The sequence below is a fragment of the Camelus bactrianus genome, chromosome 1 (assembly GCF_048773025.1).
Source record: "Camelus bactrianus isolate YW-2024 breed Bactrian camel chromosome 1, ASM4877302v1, whole genome shotgun sequence".
In the NCBI taxonomy this organism is placed as follows: Eukaryota; Metazoa; Chordata; class Mammalia; order Artiodactyla; family Camelidae; genus Camelus; species Camelus bactrianus.
In genome coordinates this window covers 121,151,935-121,171,722 of record NC_133539.1, presented here as the reverse complement: position 1 = coordinate 121,171,722, position 19,788 = coordinate 121,151,935, and the positions used below count along the sequence as shown (strand labels likewise).

The 19,788-nt window shown below is 46.3% G+C and overlaps 1 protein-coding gene and 1 pseudogene across 1 annotated transcript in view; both read right to left on the bottom strand.

The window, feature by feature from the left end:
- The window catches only part of ATP2C1 (ATPase secretory pathway Ca2+ transporting 1), a 123,827-nt gene extending 116,990 nt beyond the window's left edge, over positions 1–6,837 (bottom strand). The window contains exon 1 of the mRNA XM_074372227.1: positions 6,411–6,837. Within this exon, the coding sequence (XP_074228328.1) occupies positions 6,411–6,518 (108 nt within the window). The 5' untranslated portion in view covers positions 6,519–6,837. The remainder of the gene's footprint in view (positions 1–6,410) is intronic.
- Positions 6,838–14,374: 7,537 nt separating this feature from the next.
- Positions 14,375–18,290, bottom strand: LOC105073878 (large ribosomal subunit protein uL11-like; annotated as a pseudogene).
- Between the last annotated feature and the right edge of the window lie 1,498 nt (positions 18,291–19,788).

Below are 19,788 nucleotides of genomic sequence, written 5' to 3'. Positions count from 1 at the left end.
GTCCGTCAAATTTTGTTATAGCAGCCCGAACAGACTATGGCATGAGGAGAACAATTGGAGGCTTTTTTTGGTCAATAAATAGCTCTTTTTTTCCCTCCCTTCAGATAGAGGAGACTGTCATATTAATGTTATATTTAATAGTCACAAATATTAAGGTTCATCTTTATATTATCACAGCAATTTGTCATTGTTATCTGTGTATAATTGCACAAATTCCTCCATAGGCATGGGGCAGAATCTCTGCCCTCTGTCTTAAATTCTGCAGAGATCTTCTTTTCCTCCTGCTTCTGAAGAATTAAAGCTTTCTCTCTACCCGGGCACAAGGACATGGGGCAGATGCCTTTAGTTTTCCCCTGAGTGACGTCGTGTAAACTATCAATAGCATTTCATGACTTTTTTTTTAGAAGCTTTTAAAAATGGCTAAATTTGTTATACTCTCAGGATATAAGCAACTCACTGTAAGGAGTTAAAAATCTTAACATTTCTTAAACCGAACGGTAGTGAAATTTCTATCATTTTACCTAGAGAGGAAACCTGCATCAGTAACCCACAAGCCTACGTCATGTTCCAGAGCTCAGCAAAGTCTTCCTGGGGCGTGAAGGGGAGTCTTTAATTTTTATATTGTTATTCAGAGCAGGTATAAGTGCCAGAATGAACAACTAAGTTTCTAAGGTTTAAATTAAACCCAAATGCTTAATTTAACAATCCAGCTTTAACGTTAGCATTCATTAGGAAGCAAAGCAAGAAATGAAACTTCAGTGATCCTGTTTGAACTAGAAAACTTTTCTTAAGTCATTGGAGAGAAACCTTAGAATAGCCTCCAGAACAAAACTGGGTTCCAATCTTTAATTAAAATGTAGGTGCTGTACATACACCCGGCCCCCAGGACCACTCTCATCATTTTAAACCGACCAGGACAGGTCTTGAGCCAGATGTACCTGCCGTGACGGCAAGTGCATCATAAATACTTGAGCACAGCTCTTTCTTCTAATTGAGACTGTAAGCATCACTACACCTAATTCATTTTGACATCCTCATCACCTATAAAAATGCTCCACATGCAGGATATGTGAAAAAACTTGCTTAATCATCGGAGGAGTTAAGGAATTTCACAAAACAAGATGACAAAGCAGAGCTCTATTGTTGCTGCATTCAGTCCTGGCCAGGTCAACATTTGTGTCCCTGTTTACGTAAGGACATCAGTGGTAACATGATTGCATTTACAGGCAAGAATACAGAGAGATAGTAGACAAATTATGTGGATTTATTTTGTTGGAAGATGGTATTATACCAGTTCAAGGGTCTAATTCCAAAAACATATATTTATACATAGCTATTGTACAAGCCCCCTGGCCCTCCTCGTTTTAAGCAGAGTTACCATTAAATAGGTAAGACATGTCAGGTCAGCTCTTACATGTTATTTCTTGTTCAGAAAGAAGTCTTTCTACTTGAGGGAGCAAAGTTCCCCATCATCCCGAGTTCCTGTCTATTAATTAGTCTTCTGTACTTTCCAACCCCTCGTCTGTGGGACACTCGGTGTCCCACTTGGTCACCCAGACACAGAGCACATGGAAGAAGAGATTCCAGTCTATGAGATCACTGCAGAGCAGTAGAAGCTGAAGGACAAGGGCTCAAAAACAGCAGGCCCTCCTCTGTCCCAGGCTCTCTTCTGGTGGTTGCTTGTTATTGGCAAGTTGACCCTCAGGCATCAGCTACCCTCTGGGCGTAGCCGGTAGAGTTCTTTTCTCTTTGCCTGGTAGTCACATTGCCCTTTTCTACACCCCTGCTAGACTCAGCGCACCTGGGAAGTCAGGTGCACTGGGAGTCCTCTAGGCCAAATTCCGATGCTGGCACTGAAACAAATGGACCTGTGACCCTGGGCAAATCTCTTAACCTCTGACCCTAGTTCCACATCCGTAAAATAAATTACTCTACACAGTTTCCCCTCGATCTCACCAGCCTCTGCTTACTGACTATAACAACCCTATTTTCACCATTTCTTGGCCTCACCTGCATAACAGGGTCTCAGTCCCCAAATTCCCCAACATCCATGTTCACTCACTTGGTTATACAAACTCATCACCTACTATGTGCCTTATTTATGTTTGCCATGGGGGCTAAAATAGCAAACAAAATCCATCATGTTCCCTGTTTTGGGGTGAAATAAGATTTCTGTTTAAAGAAGAATATTCAGGAACTTAGATTGTAAGGTAACAAGAGTGAACTCGGGGATACACAGTCAAATGCTGTTGCTAAGGTCCAAGCAGAAATGGTGTAGCAGGGTTGGGCAGGGAGGGTGGAGGATTCAGGAACTATTCCAGAAGTAGAATTGTCTAGGCTGGTTTAAAGATGAAGGGGAGATGTGGGAGAGAAAGGGGTGTAGGGGTGACTCCCCAAGTATCTGGCGTGAGCTTCTGTGTTGACTGATGGACATGGGGAGGAGCGGGTTTGGAGTGAGGGCTTGTGACTTTGACACGTTCAGGCTGCAGCATCCTCAACATTCAGATGAGTTGTCAAATAGACAATTGGATACACAAGGCTGACATGCACCAGGGTAAACACACGGTAGATGTCAGCAAATAGTGGGTGTCTGAAGCCATGGGAATGGAGGAGCTCACTCGGGGAGAAGAGACTATCCCACGTGAACTCACGGTCTTCTCTCATCGTCCGGCACTGGTGCCCATGAGTAATGCTGCTGCTGACCCCCGTGAGCAGCCTTCCCTGGGGGTTCACAGGACACTCCATCCTTCACAGGGCTCCCTGGGCTGAAGCCAGGCTACCATCTGCCCAGAAGTGGAGCAACCTCTCCCTCCCCAACTCAGAGTCCCACCTGGTCACCCAAGACGCAGAGCAGACTGTCAGGACAGCAGTATGCAAGACAGTATGGCCCGCAAGTCCCTACATTCCCCTCAAGCTCAGACGTCGACATCCGAGCCAGAGCCTGGCTGTTCCCACTGGGCCAAAAGAAGGTATCTGCAATCATATACCCTTGTGCGTGTGTTCGGTAAACCCGCCAGAGCTCATCTGAGAACCCACTGGGGCTCAGGCTAGGTCCCCCCAACCACCACCATTAGAGCACCGTTTGAATAGTACTGTTTGGAAATTTTTCATCATCAAATTTTCCCAACCCTCAGCATGATGGATGACCTTAATCTTCCACCCAGCTGGGGACTTGGCTTTGTGAAATGCCTGCTCTAGTGGAGTCTAGGAGCAAAGGATGAGATATTTGTTCTCAAAATGATAAATAACCTATTCACCTATTGATGGCACATCATAATAAAAGAAACAACAAGAACTACCAAACAAAGCAACCCTCAGGCCAAACCTTGATGTCTATATGACACCAAGTGCAAGGGGAGGGACACTAAGGAGAAGCTTTAAACCACAAAGCACCTGTGAACAAGGTGAGTGTAACATGACCAAGACCAGGACACAAGGGGACCCTCCAGGCCCGTCAGGAGATGGCGGAGATGAGAAAGGAGGCAGTGTGCCTGTGGTTCGGGTCACTCCTACACCAGCCTGTGCCAGGCTCCAGGGTGGGCACGAGGGGAGAGAGAAAAAGACGCACCCTGGTATCAAGTGTGGGGGCATGCATGTAGACACGTGGCTTACCACACATCATCAGTAAGTGGCTCTATTAGAGGCAGACAGAATATTCTGGTAAACAAGGGGCAATACTTCACTCTTCCCAGCAGAACTGGAGAAACTTGTTTTTCTCTCTTTTTTTCTCCCTTACTGAGCCCATTTAACCTGTCTTGGAAGAATGTATCCATAATCTCCAGGTGGGCGAATTATAAGTGAAAGACAGAATTCTAGGCTGGAAGGAGGAGCGTATTTGAATGCACAGAGGTGGAGAAGCAGATGGTGTGCCTGGAATAATATTCTCCAAGAGTGTGAATGCAACCGTGGTGGTACCCAATGGTGCCATTTTACACGGCATGTGGACACTGTAGTAGATCACAGTGAATTGTGTGGACTTGAAAAAATTGTCTATCTTTTAATTCCCTTCCATTCTTGCCCAGGAGAATTTCTCAGTTGGCCACTAGGATACTAATCTCCTAAAAGCCAAGTTTCCTTCTTAACAATAGAGCAGGCTTCAGGCTCAGAGATTTCACATCTAATAGTATTTAGCTAGAATTTAATATTATTTTGCTTTTATTATTATATGCTTCTGTTTGTGGCAGATGACAGTGGTTTTCCATGTATAGCAGTAATATAAAAGGTTCTTTCTAAGCAAATGTAAGTGTAGAAAGTGAGTGATCTAAATGCAAGTATAGAAATCTATTAAGTCCATCATGCAGGTGGTAAATACTCGTGGTGGGAGGGGTACCTGTGGTATGTGAGTATCTGACGTGTTGAAAATACTCTCCAGAACAGCCGTTTGCTGTGCTGCTGGCTGGCACTAGATTGTTGTAGATCAAGCATGGTCAGACGGGTCAAGTTTAAAGCCAGGCAGACAGTCTCTAATCTTCCCTCAGTACTTTCTGGCTGCATGGCCTTGGCCAAGGCCTCTTAGCTCCTCGGAGTCTCACTTCCCTCATCGTCGTAACGAAGACCAGCCCCCAGGGACTAAGGGTTGGAGACACCCAATATCCAGGCCCTAACATTCTAGACATTACTAACCTCCTTTCTAACTTTCCAGCAAACTTCCCAAGGTTAGCTGTGATTGGCTCTGACCTCATTTCTCTAATTCCGGGAGACGTGATGTCTGCAGAGCTATTAACTGGTCTCAGAAAGGATCTGCATATATTACTTTTCTTAATTTCTCCATTAATTTACATGGCAAGCTAAGAAATCAGCACAACTCAGAGCTGCTCCCAGGTCATCCCAGATGGCTGTAAACTGGGGAGGGGACCACCCACTCAGTCCAAGTCAGAGGACCCATGTTAAATTCTAATAGTCTTCTGATTGCATTTCATAATATTTAAAAAATTAACAAAAAAATTAACTGTACCAGCACTATAGCCACCTCTGCGAAAATTTATAATACTGAGAAGGGGGGGCAATCACTTAATCTGCATTCCATGGTTCCAGCCCATCCCTTCAGCCACCTCTCCCTCCCCGTTGCTGCCCCTCCTCCCCCTATCAGGAGGCCTGAAGAGGCCTGTGGATGTGGACTCAGCCAGCGTGGCCGACGGCTCAGAGCACCAGCACCTGGGTCTCCAGCTTTCCACTTCAAAAGCGAGCACCTGCTGACACTTGGAAACCAAGAGATCTTGTGATCGAGACCACTTGCCTGAGTCAGAGATAAACTGGAACAGCCCAGCCCCCTCACTGAGCACAGCCTGAATTTCCAGTGCTTGTAAAGCCATTACAGCACGACATAAGCGCGGTGTCCCCTCAAATAGGAGTAACAGTTTTCATTTTTCAAATCATGCATTGACTTTTTGGGAAACCTGTCATTAGAGGATTTTCTGTCTGCTGACCCTTGCTTTTGCGTCTTGGCAGTGTTTTATTAAGTAGGGCATCTCATGCAAATCCAGGGCATGGGTACCATCTCCCCTGCAGTTTTGCGGTCCTAGTTACAAGCATGATGTGCATGCAATTTATGACTCTTTGGGTCTTCAGCATGGATACACTTTATCTTACCACCGCCGTGCTTTTTCCTAAATGAGCCACCAGATTTAAACGGATCCAATACAGCAATTTCTTCTTACCATTTGGTTCAATTCAGAAAAGCAGTTTTTAGAAATGCCTTTTTCATAGATTGTAATGGATAGATAGAACGATGTAAACCTCTAAACAATAAAATGAATGCATGATTTTTAAAAAGAAATGATCAGATATTTTAACAGTTTTTTTTTTAATGTTTATATTCCCACATGCTAGAGTCTACTAATAGAAACCCTAACTTTTGATTGGCTAAAAAGACTGAAAACAACCCTCCACCAAAAAAGTGACTAATCACTTCTGAATGATTTTCACATTTCACATTCATGATTCATAGTGATCTGTTTAAGGCTGCCATACTTACAGCCTACAAAGTGTTTTTTGTTTTTCAAATCCTTGTGATGCCAACATAGCCATAAAAATACACAGAAAGACAGGTGTATTTCTAGGGCCTGATACTCTTTGTCGAGATATTAATAGTTTTAAAATGTTGTATTTGAGGCCCTGGGAAATTATCAAGGAGTCCAGCCTCTGACTCTGAGTAGTCTAGTGTAGCTGTTCAGAAGAAAAGCAAGAGGTTTTATTACAGCACTTGAGCTTAATCACAGGATCTAAATGTTCCAAGTTCAAACAAACCCCCACACGCCTTGCTCCTCTGCCAAGTCTGAGCAGCTGAATGCAGGTGCTGACTCGCGCCTAGAGACAGGTAAACCGGCAGAAACTGAGTCACCAAGTGCTGTAAGAGCAACACCCTAAGCAAACACCCATCAGCCCCAACAACAATGTAAGCAAAATGATACCTGTTCTTCGGCTCTTTGGTTTCTCAGCATCGATAAATATTTTCTAATTGCATGGAGAGGATATTTTTTGAAAAAAGAGAATCTCGACTGAGGCAACAGATTATCCATGGTGAGGAAGGCACGGAGACGCTGACTCGCCCCTCCCTGTCAGCACCGCATGAAGTCTAGACACTTCACAGTTCCTCTGATGCCTAAGGATTTGCTTGTAGCTTGACCACTGTCCTGCAAACAAAGCAGATATTCCCCTCACAGCTTCCTCTTTGGGGTAGAGTTCTCAGTGAAGCCAGGCAGCCAAGGTCCAACACTGTCTAAAAGCGGCCAGAAACGCAACCAACGCCCAGAGGGCAGCGGGAGCCGAGGAGTGGAGGGGCTGGTCCGCCCAGTGCAAATTGCTCAGTGATAGTGATGCGACTGTCCTATTTCTAGCAACGGCGTTCTGTTGCAGGCTGTGTTAATATTAGCTAGCTGTGACTTTCCACACCCACAGACTCTCGGGAGGTTTAATCTTAATTCTTCCGACAGCTTTTCTAGCTCTTAAAGAGGACATGACATGTGTTTTTTTTTCCTGTATACTTCCAGAATTCTTATCAGCACAAGCACATGCAGACAAGCCTCAGCCGCATCTCAGCTCTAAAGTGTTGAATCATTCAGTCTTGAGAAGCATTGTTTTAGGAGATTTCTTTAAAAAAAAAAATCAACAAATTACTTCAACTCTTCGTTGTCATTAAAGGGTTCAGTGTCAGCACTGAAAACGTCTGGTTTACACGGTCATGCATTATGCAACATGCCTGGGAACCAGATCCTTTTTCTTAACTGAACAATAGCTTCAAACAGATTCTGTTCTGAGTTAAAAGGCTTCTCTCTTAGAATCCTTATCGCAAAACCACAGGCTGAACCCAGAACATTAAATTTCCCCAGGCTTTGTTCTGAGTCTAAGGAAGAAAAAATGTTGCACATTTACTTTCTAACTATTATAAAAAAAAAAGGGGGGGGGTTCATGCTTAAAAAGGAGAACCAGATAAGAGGTCTCTGGTCTTAGGGGACATGAAATCATAAAATTTAGAAGTTCAATATTTTCTTAATACTCTATGGAAGTCACAGGGTTTCTGAGCAAAGTCCCCAAGTAGGCTTTGTTGTTTTATTACCTTTTTAAACTTTGCAGTAGCTGGTTCATTTGATGAAACATTGGCTGCGTCTGTGAGGGGCTGTCATGTAGAGGCCAGGCTGTACATCACCCAAAAATCACGAGGCCCAGAAATTTGCTTTCAAGTGGAAAGAGAGCTGCTCTTTTCCCCCTTCAGAGAGGGCACTGCAGGCTGGGGTGCAGGTAGCAAGCAGAGGTCAGGGAACCCATGTTGCAGCCTGAACCGCCCCTTCAACAGTCTCTCTGGCCCTCGCGGCTGGGCCAGTTGCCTTCCGGGAACATACTTGAGCGGCCTAATGTGGGCTGTGCTGTGAGCAGCCCAGGCCATCTGTCTGGCTGGCATCAGCCCACTTGCAAGGTGATCTTCCAGTCTCACCAGGGCCAGGCTGGCCATTCTAGGAAGTCCTCTGCATAGTGCTGCGGGGCGGGCTCCCCGGGGGAGGCCCTGTCCTCCTGTCCCCTCTGCAGGGGTACGGCTTGGTGCTTCCAGAGGCTCTGCCAGCCTTCCTCTATAGGCTGGAGGCAACCAGCTCTAACAAGGGTCCCAGAGAAGCAGCATGCTTGTGAACCACAGGACTCTAAGCGGATGTGTTGTGACTTAGGAGCTGGGCCACCTGGATGCCCTGGCCCTGGAAGGAGGGGCCCTCAGGGCACTGGGAATAGGCAAAGGTGCCATTTATACACACCCTCGAGGAATCCACAAGCTGCCCTTTTACTTCTCTTTTTAAAAATAGCTAAAACTTCAGAGATGCCTCTTACTGTGTGCAGAGCCAGCAGCCTGCCAAACACCCACGGAACGGCTGGCGATCAAAGCCTCTTCCGAAAGGGACCAACACAAAGCAGACTTCATTTCAAATGGTTGTTTCATGACCACCTTGTCCAGGGTTGAGGAGAGTGATGAAAAGAGATGGGGAGGGAAAGAAAAAAACAAACCAAAAAAAATCTATCCTGACCAGACTGAGCATCAAGAGAGAAACTGGTGAAACACATGCAACTAAAATTCCCTTAGGAGTTCAAGTGATACCAAATATAAGTTGTGTCTAATAATTATTGGGCACATGAGATAATGTATCTCATGTAATCCTACAGTACCCTTTGGGGAAATTGGGGCTCAGAGAGGACAAACAACCTGCCAAGGTCACGCAGCCACAACGCAGAGAAGGCATTCCAACCAAACAGGCTGACCCCATCATCTCCAGAGTCTCGGTTCCCAATCCATTTAAAGCACAGCCCTTTAGCCCACATGCAGAAGTGCGTTTCTGAGGACGCCTCTAAGGGTTAACCTGAAGAAGGAAAGGAGTTGCCTTGTTAAAGAGAAACACAAATGCAGACTGACTGGAATTTAGAGACCAGGATGATTAGGTTAGAGCCCATGCACCTTCATGAAAGACCGCACAACTTCCTACCCCGGATTCCTTAAAAATAAGGCTAATGCTCATTATTTGCCTCTTCAAGTTTCCTTTAGGAAATGATTCTGGTGATCTGGAAGAGTCTGTATTCGTTGATACAGGTTTTCTGCTTCCCAGACTTTGGAAACTACTGTAATCTCGGTTTCTGTCTGACAGAGGTCCATTTCTCTTAATATTTAACATAAACATGGTGTGGGTGAGAGTGGCCATCCCTGTGTGTTCACAGTGTGGCCATCTCCGCACCTCAGCCTGGAGGAGGGCCGCTGGATTGCCCCCAGGACCCAGCCGCCTTGGCGAAAGGCAGTGCCCAGAGTCCTGGAGGCTGCAGTGTTTGTCTGCAAAGACCAGAAGAGCCCAGTGTTTCTTCCCCCTGCAAAGCAGCACAATAAAGAGCAGACGATGGCCTGTTACCTGTACAGCTCACTCCCACCCCTCGTCCTCTATTCGATAGAAAGATAACCAGCAGAAACCACAAACCCAGGAACATCCCTAGTGGAGGCTGCAATCCCACGGGGAGAGGATGTTCGTGTGTTCTCTTTAATTTCTAAGAATTACCTGCTTTTTCACAAATAGCTTGAAATATGAGGAATCTCAATGTCTTCACTTGAAGAGCAACATAAAGAGGTAAAATTAAAGCCAGAAAAAACAGCGCCAAGCAGGTGAAGAGAGAGCTATTTTCCAGTTCACTCCTTTTCAAATGCTGGAGGAGGTGGGGGGAAAGGAGGGTTTGTGAAGCCATCTAGCACTATGCACTGCACACAGTCGGTGTTTCATTAATGCACACCAATGTATATTCATTAAAGCGGAAGGGAAAGAGGAAAGAATGGGATCCAAGTGTTCAATTTAGGATGAGGAACAGGAAAAAACAGAAAATGTCCCTCCAGGATACCTTTCATTGGCAGGTTTCCAAACTGCATCAAAAAGGCCCCAAACCCCATTCAAACCCATCTCTCTTTTCCTTCCACTCAGTGCTAAGAGTTTCCATCAGGAAAATGGTTCCATCCTCTGGGAATGAATCCAGCCCGGATATAAAATGAAGGGCAGGCAGTTTGAATGATGGAGGAGCAGCTAGCCCAGAAAACAGAAACCGTTTTTCATTATGAATTCCACTCAGAAGTCACTCTCATCCCTCTAGGTCTGTGGATATTGGTCCAGTCTCCTGCCTCCAAGGACAGTTGTAAATGAAATCAGGAGAGGGAGAAGCGAGGCCTTCACCACTGCTCATCAGGACAAGTTCATGCAGTACCAATATTCTGCCTTCTTGCCCGATTAAAACACTTGTTCACATGACAACATTTTCTTGGTGCCCGTACCATGTAGGGGGTAATTATCTCGTATTAGCATATGATGCATTTTTGTTTTCCCAAAACCCACATTCAGAACCTCCCAAGTTCCTATTATAATCCAAATTCAATATTGCTGGTATTTCGAATTGCTCTGCGACCTATACAACTTTTAAGCTTTCTGCTTTCTGGTTTCAAGTATTGATTTCTCAAATTTAACAATAACTCTGTGGGGTGGGTAGGATATAGCTAAGCTGGGTGCTTAGCATCCACGATGTTTAGGGTTCAATCCCCAGTACTTCCATTAAATTAGTTAATTGATTGATTGACCTAATTTCCTACCTCCTCAAAAACAAAAAAAAATTATTTAAAAAACTTCAATAACTCTGTACCCATGGGACACTTGTCTTCCACACATACAAAAAGTTATTTTCTGCATAGGTGAGGAGACACTTGAATGTGCATCAGAAAAGCCCAGATGGCTGGCCCCAGCCCCAGAGTTTCTGCTACAGTAGGTCTGGGGTGAGGATGAGATTTTGCATCTGTAACAACTTCCCTGGTGAAGCAGATGCTCTGGCCTGGGGACCTGACTTTGAAAACCATGGGTTTGGGTGCTGGTGGGTGGACACGGCCACAAAGGGACATCTCAGATGGAGTGGGAAGGACAGACAGCCTGTTTGCTGGAGCACTAGGAGACTTTCCATCAGCTCCACATCTTAAAACGCACTTCCCTAGGGGTGGTGGCTTTCCTCGCAGCCACTCTTGCTGGAGCCTTTCCTAGCAAGAACCCCTCCAAACACCCCAGTGGAATCTGCTGGGCTCTGCCTGCAGTGTCTGGGGTGCTTTGGGATGGGCCCTCCGCTAACTCCGCCTCCTCTCACCCAGTCTTGAGTGTCCTCTCAGGACCTGACTGAAAACCATTCCTTTAGCAGAAACACAACATGCCCCCAGCACACTTACTGTTCCCGGTGGGCTTGGGGGCGGGTCCCTGGAGCCCTGTCACCTTCTCCTCAGGACACGGTCTCCTCCCAGCCTCCCCGCTGCAGCCATTCTGGGCTCCTTCTGAGAGGAGGAAACCAGAAGAAGAAAGGGGGGGGGATTGGTTCAACCCTGGGGAACCTTCAAGCTGGCAGTCGTGCTACCTATAATTGTGGATGAAAACTAGCAATATGATTTCAGAAATAAGGAAAATACATGTTTCCCTTAGCTCTGCCTAAGTAGGAGGCTGGAGGGAGGGGGCAAGTGCGGCAGGTTGGTGTGCCCTCTAGTGCCTGGTGGTTTGAGAATTAAGGATGTAAGTGAAAGCAGATGTGTGACTGGGCCAGGCCCACCCCACCTTGGCAGGTGATGGCCCTTGGGATAAAGAAGTGATTGATGTAACCCACCTTCTCATTTCTCTGACTCCATTGCCTGGGAAAAACTCAGGGGCCAGAGAGCTTAGAACCTCCAATGAGCCTCAAATACTGTCTTGGGTTCTGGTGGAAAGGCCCAGGCCTGAGGAGCATATCTGGGTAACTCACCCAGTTTGGCTGGGCAGTCTAATGGAGGTGGCAGCCAGATAATCTAAAAGAGAGAGATTGTGCATGCAATTTGGGGGAGAGAAATTGCCTGTCACAGTGAGGCCTACACAGTCATGTTCCTCCACACTGGTGTTCTTGAGTTTTTCTAATACAAAAGGCAGTTACCCTGCACATGAAAATGATGTCTGCCCTCAGCTGAACCACCAAACAGCATTAGTATTGGTGCAACCCAGACAAAACACAGGTAACAATCACCTGGGTAATTATGACCAGAATGTAAATTTTTCATTGCTAAAATCTTAGGTGTCAAAGTCAGAGGTATATGGGATGATGTGTTTGTTTGTTTGCTTATGCAAGACTTGTTAGGTGTTCCTTAGAGCCTTGCTAATCCTGTGGTCCACACACCGGGGCATTCGTATCGCCCATCCCAGAGCTTGAGAGGGACACAGAATCTCAGGCCCCACCCTACATCTCCTGAATCTGAATCTGCATTTGGACAAGAGTCCCACGTGACTCTTATGCACCTGAAAGTTTGAGACCAATGCCTGGGGATAAATGCAGAACTCCTACATGCCTCCACCCCACCACGCACATAGCTTGACCTTTATCTCTCCAGGATACCTGTCCCTCGTCTGTAGCTCCCTGGCTGGGGACTTCTTCACGACCTCCGTCAGTGCAGTCACTGCGCCTCGTCCACTGTTACGTCAGTGCCTCACAGGTGCTCAGTATGCCTTTATTTAAGGATGGATGACTGAGTCTATGTGTCGGGTAGCACTTGGGTGTGAGCTGCCTGGAGTTTTCACAGATCTTGTCAGTCTCTGAATCCAGACTGATTATGTTAGAAGTAACAGCCCACTGGTTCACGTCTGCATCTGTTTGTGTAGAATCTCCTATTGCTGAAAACTGCCACCCAAGTATTTCTGGGCACTGTCAGAGTATCTCTCATACAGTTTCCAGCAAGTCCTGGCCAGCTGCCACGTACTGTCCACTCTTCCTTTCCAAGTGTCTTTTCTGGTCCCCTAACCCTGCTCAGTGTCACTGCTGTTGTCACCTGGTGTGTCACTGTGTACCTACAGTGAGGCCCTGAGTCTGTTGAGGTCCAAAGCATCTTCCAGTCTCCCCATTTAACTCACTGCTCTCTGTTCCCCCACATTTAGGTCATGAATGTCCTCCCAGGGGCCTCCCATTCATCCATTCTTGGGGGCTTTTCAGCTGCAGCTCCCAGGACCCCCTTTCACTACCCGCCTGCCCTTCTGCCTTCAGCGCAGCTCAGAGCCCTTGCTGTGGCATCCTCACCTCGCCAGCCGCCCTTCTGGGCAGGGTCGCCTTTATGATGACCCCGGATTCCACACCTGGGTCCCAGAATTGAACACCCCTGCCTGCCCCCAAAGGAGAACAGAGGGACTCACTGGATACAGTCTCAGCTTGTTGCCGTGAACCCCCTCCCCGTTCTCAGGAGCAAGCCACATCAACGTCTCCAGGTGCCTCCCTGAAAGTTAGAAGTGAGGGCCCCACACTGCACCTTCTCCCATGCTGGGGTGTGGTCTCTCCAAATGAATACTTCGCACAAAGTCATTTCTGTCTTTCCACTTGCTCGACTCTTTTTCAGTTGACCAGGACTCTCTCCTTGACCAAACTTGAGTCAGCTCCTCTGAGATTTCTCTTTGACTATAACTATGTCCCAACCTTGTCTGCTTAGTCCAGTGTTAGCAGAAGTCCTGCTGGGTCCACTTAGATTAACTCTCCCACCCTTGGTACAGTATCTCCCTGGCTGGCCTTCAGCAAGACTCCTGTTGAGTTGGTCTAGTAAGAATCCTCTAGCCTTCCTCTTTCCTCCTGGAAATTTTTCCATCCACTGACCCCCAGCCCTGCTCCTCGGCCATTGTTGGGCTGCACCTTGCAGGCCTGCCAGCCCTATACTCCCCCAGCCTCAGGACCAAACAAAGAGCCCAGAGACATCAATGGCTTATCGGACAGGGGATCTTACACGCCAGGACCGGAAAGTCCTGGAGGGACATCCCACCGTCTGCAACGGGCAGGATGCAGCAGTAGTCTTAGCTACTGGTGGGAGAAGGAGGCTACTGTTTATGGGGGAAGTGAGGTCGGCTTGGCTCATCAGTTGCCAGGGAGACCAGTGACCAGCGGCCGGGGCAGGGACAAGCCGGGGGCTGTTGCTGATTCAGCCCTATAATTAAGAGAACTGGACAGTCAAATGAGTCGGCAGGGACCAGTCAAGCAGGGATGTACGGAGAGCAAGAGGACAGCCGTGTCGAGTGGCCTGACCGTGCAGCTGTCAGCCTCCGCTCGTCCTTGGGCCATTCAGGGGTGAGCCCTGTCTCGCTCCCTATGCCAAGCCTCCACTGCGGTTGTCCCTTTTGAGCCGTCTCCTTTACCATATTTGACAAGTGTCAAATGAATGATTTTTCCTTTAACACAATGTGGGCAGGAGGCTCAAGGGGGCTGTATGAAACACGTTTGGGTTAAAGCCTTTGAAACCTTTCCTATGATTCTAGTACCGTGCCTCTCAGTATTTTGTGTGCATATAAATCCCATGGTGGGTCTGGGCTGGAGCATGAGACTAGACACTTCTTTTTTTTTGGTTGTCAAATAACCCTTTATTAGATCATTTTCCTCTGTAGTTCTTAACTCGCTGGGCATCCCACCGCACCACTGTTGATGTCCTCTATGATGTCGTGAGGGTGGCGGCCATCAACATTGCAGCCCACAGACTGGGCCGTCTCCGGGATCCTTTAATGGTTTCAGAGAGCTCTCTAGCTAGAGACCGGTGCCGCATCTGTCGGCAATGTTGACAATCTCATCGGAAGTGATGTTTCCACTGTGCTTATGTTTTTCTGCTTCTTTCTGTCTCTTTGTGGTTCCTTGAGGGCTTTGATGATCAGGGCAGAAGCAGAAGGTACCACCTCAATCTGGGCCTGTCTGTTCTGAACGGTCAGTTTCACTGTAATCCTCAGACCCTTCCAATCACCAGTCGCCTTGGCAATGTCATCACCAACCTTTTTTGGAGACAGACCCAGGGGACTGATCTTGGGGGCCAAGGCAGATGTGGCACTGACTTCTCCACTGGTGCCCTGCCGGTATACGACTTTGATCTTGCTGGCGTCGAACTTGGGCGATATGGTGGAGGCAGCTGGTGTCAGATGAACCCAGATTCGGGATGACCAAAGAAAGTTGCACCTTGGCTTCCTCTGAGCCAAAACCCAAAAAGCGAGACTCGACACTTCTGACAAGTTTCATGGCAAGGCTGATGTTCCATGCACCCCACTTTAATTAGCAAGGGCCCAGCACCTCGTTTGGAAGGCAAAATCCACAGTATCTCAGAGCCTCTGTGGGAAGTTCAATTTTAATGTCCTGTTACGTGAGTTTCCCCCTAAGAGTCAACACAATGTGCTACTTTTCTATGCATTTGTTTATTCTTGTTTTGTTTCTTCCACTGGGATGTAAGCTCCATGAGGACAGGAGCCACATCCGCATTTGTTTCCTTTTCTTTTCTTTTCTCAATTGTATTTCTTTTTTTTTAAAAAAATTGAAGTATAGTCGATTTACAATGTAGTGTTAATTTCTGGTGGACAGCACGGTGGTTCAGTCACGTCCACATCTTGGTCATCGTTTTATTCCTAGCCCTGGCACAAATAGCAATGCACTTTGGAAGGCAGGGCGCAGGACAGCAAGCAGTACCTGACTTAGCAGAACAGAGAGCTGAAGCTTCAGGCAGCAGCCCGGAAAGCAGGAAGCAGAGGAGAAACCAGCGGGCGCCGCAGAATCCCCAAAGGTTCGGGAACTGGCGGGGCAGGGAGCACTGGAAGCGGAGGTGGAAACAGGAAGACAGGGTGAAAAGCTCTAAGAAGCATTTGGACTGGATCCCTCCTCACTCCATTAAGGAGAGACTGACATTTGCTTGCAGAAGACTGGAGATGGCTTCTCTCCTGCTCATGTGGTTCTTTGGGTTTGTGCCTTTGCTTTTCACACACTGCCTGTTATCTGAGAGGACGTGGCGGTGAAGCCCAGGCCTCTCTGTGAGTGGCTGCCCCCTTTGTCCTCCTTTCTTTCTTTTTTAACAAGGTTAGTATATTTTATTCTCTCAAACACCTCGTACACTTAACAGTATAGACATAAATCCCACAGACAAAACCTTCCTGAAGGTTTAAGCAGTTCTTTAGCTGGTAGGTCAGACTTAGGAATTTAATCATCATATTCTCCTAATCATAATAGACGTCTTTAAAAAATCATATGTATAAAACAGCACGTGGATTTTTTTTTAAAAAAAACTTACTACTAAACTAAATTTACACAAAGATATCACTAGCTCAAAGACCAAAAAATTCTAAATGCTTTTCTGGGGTTTTACTCACTACCATCCTAGGCCAGCTGATATTAATCAACTGAAATTGAATCAGAATTTGAACCCATTTCCTGGGCTGTTACTGCACCCCACTTTGTTTCATAATTTCAGATGTCTGTTGACTCCCATCCTGTGGCATTTTATTGACTATATGAGAATTACATACAATAATTTATATAAACAGACATTCTTATCTAATATTCAGCACACCAGAAGTAGTTATTCGTCACAATTAAGAGTTAGAAAGGAACAGAAAGAAGATTTCAAATAGCCTCCCAATATTATCCTCCCCTTCCTTATAACAAAGCCTAATTTTCCTCTGGGCACCGTGCACCCAGCTGGTAGATAACCTTTCTCAGCTTCCCTTGCAACTGGGGTGACATGTGACTAAGTTCTGGCCGATCAGATGTAAGCAGAAAAAAGGTGCAATGTAGAAAGTATAGGAAGTTTTCCTAAAAGGAAACTTCAGTTTCCCTTCCATCTTCCTGCTGCTTCAAATGAGGAGCTCCAGCAGCCATCAAGCACCACAGCCCAAGACACAGAAAGCTGGAAGGAGTTCTGGTCCCCGATGACACTGAGCACCATGCTCCACCTGGACTGACTTCCTACAGATTTCTTTTAAATGAAAAGAAAATAAGGTTCTATCTTTTTATGCTGTTCTTTTTCAAGACTCTGTTACTGTAGCCGGACTTAATCCTTATTGTCCCACCTTCCCTGCATTATGAGCTAGAAAACCAAGAATGTTGCATAGATTAGATACATGGACCCAGTCTTTATAAAATACGTATTTCTAGTTGTTGCCACATTAGGGTTGTAGTGTTTAAATTTTTTTTTATAATATTTTACACAGATGCTAATTCTTCTTTCATTAAATTAAATTTTTTTCAATAGACTTTATTTTTTAGAGCAGTTTCAGGTTCACAACAATTGAGCAGAAAATACGGAGTTAGCACATAGTTGGGTGGGGGGAGGCAGGTAACTAGATTTATCTGAGGTCCTGGGGGTTGAACCCAGGACCTTGTGGATGCTAAGCATACGCTCTAGCACTTTGAGCTATACTTCCCCTCTCCTTTTTCCTTCTTTAGGTCTTAGCTTAAATAATACTTCCTCAGAGAGGGTTTCCATACTGCTCTGTCTAGAATAGGTTCCCCCTGGCTATTTTTTCTCACTAGCTGAGTCTCTTCTGGTGTAACGGGTTCATTGAACACAGAGAACTCACAGGGTGACATTAAAAACCATTATTTTTGGTGCCTACTGTCTCTTTAAATATGCGTACGCATGCATGCCCCTCACCTTCCTCTATACAGGATACTCCCCATGATTTTTTCAGTTGCTCAGAGGAACTGGAAAATCCAACTATTAACCTTAGGTCAGAAGCACAGTTTTAATTTGACCCTGCCAATTCTCAGAAAATAAATTTTCAACCTCATTTATCCACGTGTCTCTCCCCTCCCTCCAGGTGAGACCTGCTAGGCATGATCTGATCGCTTGCAGGAAGAGGGAGAGGAGTGGTCCTCTTGCTCTCTTTCCTGGCCTAGCATTTCTCCTCCTCCCCTGGGTTACTGGCTGAGGTATTTGAATCTGCCCAAGCAGAGGCAGGGGAGGGAAGACAAGTAATGAGGATTGAAAGTTCTGTGAATGAAGAATACTGCAAACCATATCAGTAAACAAAGAATGCTGAAGCCATCAAGTCATCAGCCACTGCCGCCACCTTCCAGGGAAGACAAGCCTGCAGCCTGGTCTCTGCAGCCACTCACAGTGGTGCCCTCCGAGGGGACTCAGAACAAGAAAGGACAGAACACTGGCCCTAGATAGCTAGGTGCTTGTCAAAGGAATGAATTCAATGAGCCCAAATATTTGCTCCCTCTCATACACAGAAAAGCACTAACTTCTTTAACTTGAGATGCCTGGTTTCTTCAGTTAAGAAGTAATCTTTTAATGTTCCAATTCCTGGTCTTTGTTGTAAAGCTCCTATGTATCCTAGCTTCTCCCTACCTCTTTGGAGCAATTCCTCAGAGCTGTCTGAGAAGCTGTCAACCGGCTCAAGTCCTCCCACCAAATAAAACATAACTCTCTACTTTCAGGCTGTGCATTTATTTCAGTCGACAGTTCTGACCTGGCTGGGGCTGCTGTCAGGTGTCGCACTCTCTCGGGGCTCGGCCATTGTTTAGAACTTTATCTTTCCCTGGTGGTTCTTCATTCACTGAAGTCTTTAGCACCTGGCTCAGGGTCTTCCTCCCCCCCAAGGCCTGCCACCATCCCCAAATGCGTGTCAAACCTACCAGTGTTTCGGCTTTTGGGTTTTCAGACTTGCTTTGTGGGACCTCCCTAGCCCTGAAGTTGTAAGAATATGGTCTACATATTTTCTAATGTGCTTTATTTGTTACATTTAGATACTTAATACCATTTAAATTTTATTTTTGTAACTTCATCCTTCAGCATCCCTGGGGGATTCGTTCCAGGACCACCTCAGATAACAAAATTTGTGGATGCCCAAGTCCCTTATATACAATGGTGTACCACAGTCAGCCCCCCGTATCAGCACATTCTGTAGCTGAAGATTCAATTAACCATGGATGGAAAACATTCAGAAAAAAAAATTCAGGAAGTTCCAAGAAACAAAACTTGAATTTGACATACACTGGCAACTCTTTACCCAGCATTTATATTGTATTAGGAATTATAAGTAATCTAGAGATGATTTACAGTGTGTGGGAGAATGTGTGTAGGTTATATGCAAATATTACACCATTTTAATAAAGGACTTGCAGATCTGCAGATTCTGACATTGTTGCCGGTGGATGCAACCGGTGTTCCAGGTTCTAGTCCCGCCCCAGAAAGAATTCAGAGACAAGACGCAGTGGTTAAGAAAAGTAAAACAAGAATTTATTAAAGAATGGATAGCACACTCGCAGGGTAGAGCCGGCAGGCTCAGGTGAGCGGCTGCCCTGAGTTTCTTTGACAGGCTGGTTACATAGGGTGTGAAAATGAGTGGGCGGAATATTCACTGGGGAGGGGAGGGTTTGGGGTCGTATTCCCTGATTATCATCCCAACTCCACCTTCCCAAAGGGAGGAGGGATTTTTGTCCTTATTTAGTCTGGATCAGAAGTGTCATGGCCTCAGTGCATGATGGGTACTTCTGATCTGCAAGGCTAATTTTATTGAAAAGAGGGCACAACGAGCAAAAGGCACATTTGGACACTGGAAATTCCTGCCTTTTCTCACCTTTCTTTGGCGGTCTCCAGGCCACTCATCACCCCAAAAGGTGTGGCCCCTTATCAGCCCAAAGTTTCCTTCTTTTCTTTCTCTGCCCAGGGACCCCTGGTGCTTACATGATGTGTGGTGTCCTGCATTTGGCCTGTGCCCCTCCTTTCTGCCCAATTCCTGCCATTTGGTCTGTGTCCCCCTTTCCCTGCTCATATCTAGCTGTCTGCTTGCTCAAACAGTATCTGCAGGGTCCTGGAAGCAATCCCCTGTGGATACTGGGGCACAGCTCTATTCAGGTCTAGTGTACACTCGTGTATTAGTTTGCTGGGGCTGCCATAATGAAGTAGCAAGGGGTGGGTGTCTTGAACAACAGAAATGTCATTCCCCGCAGTCATGGAGGCTAGCTGTCTGGGATCAAGGTGTCGGCAGGGCTGGTTTCTTTTGAGGCCTTTCT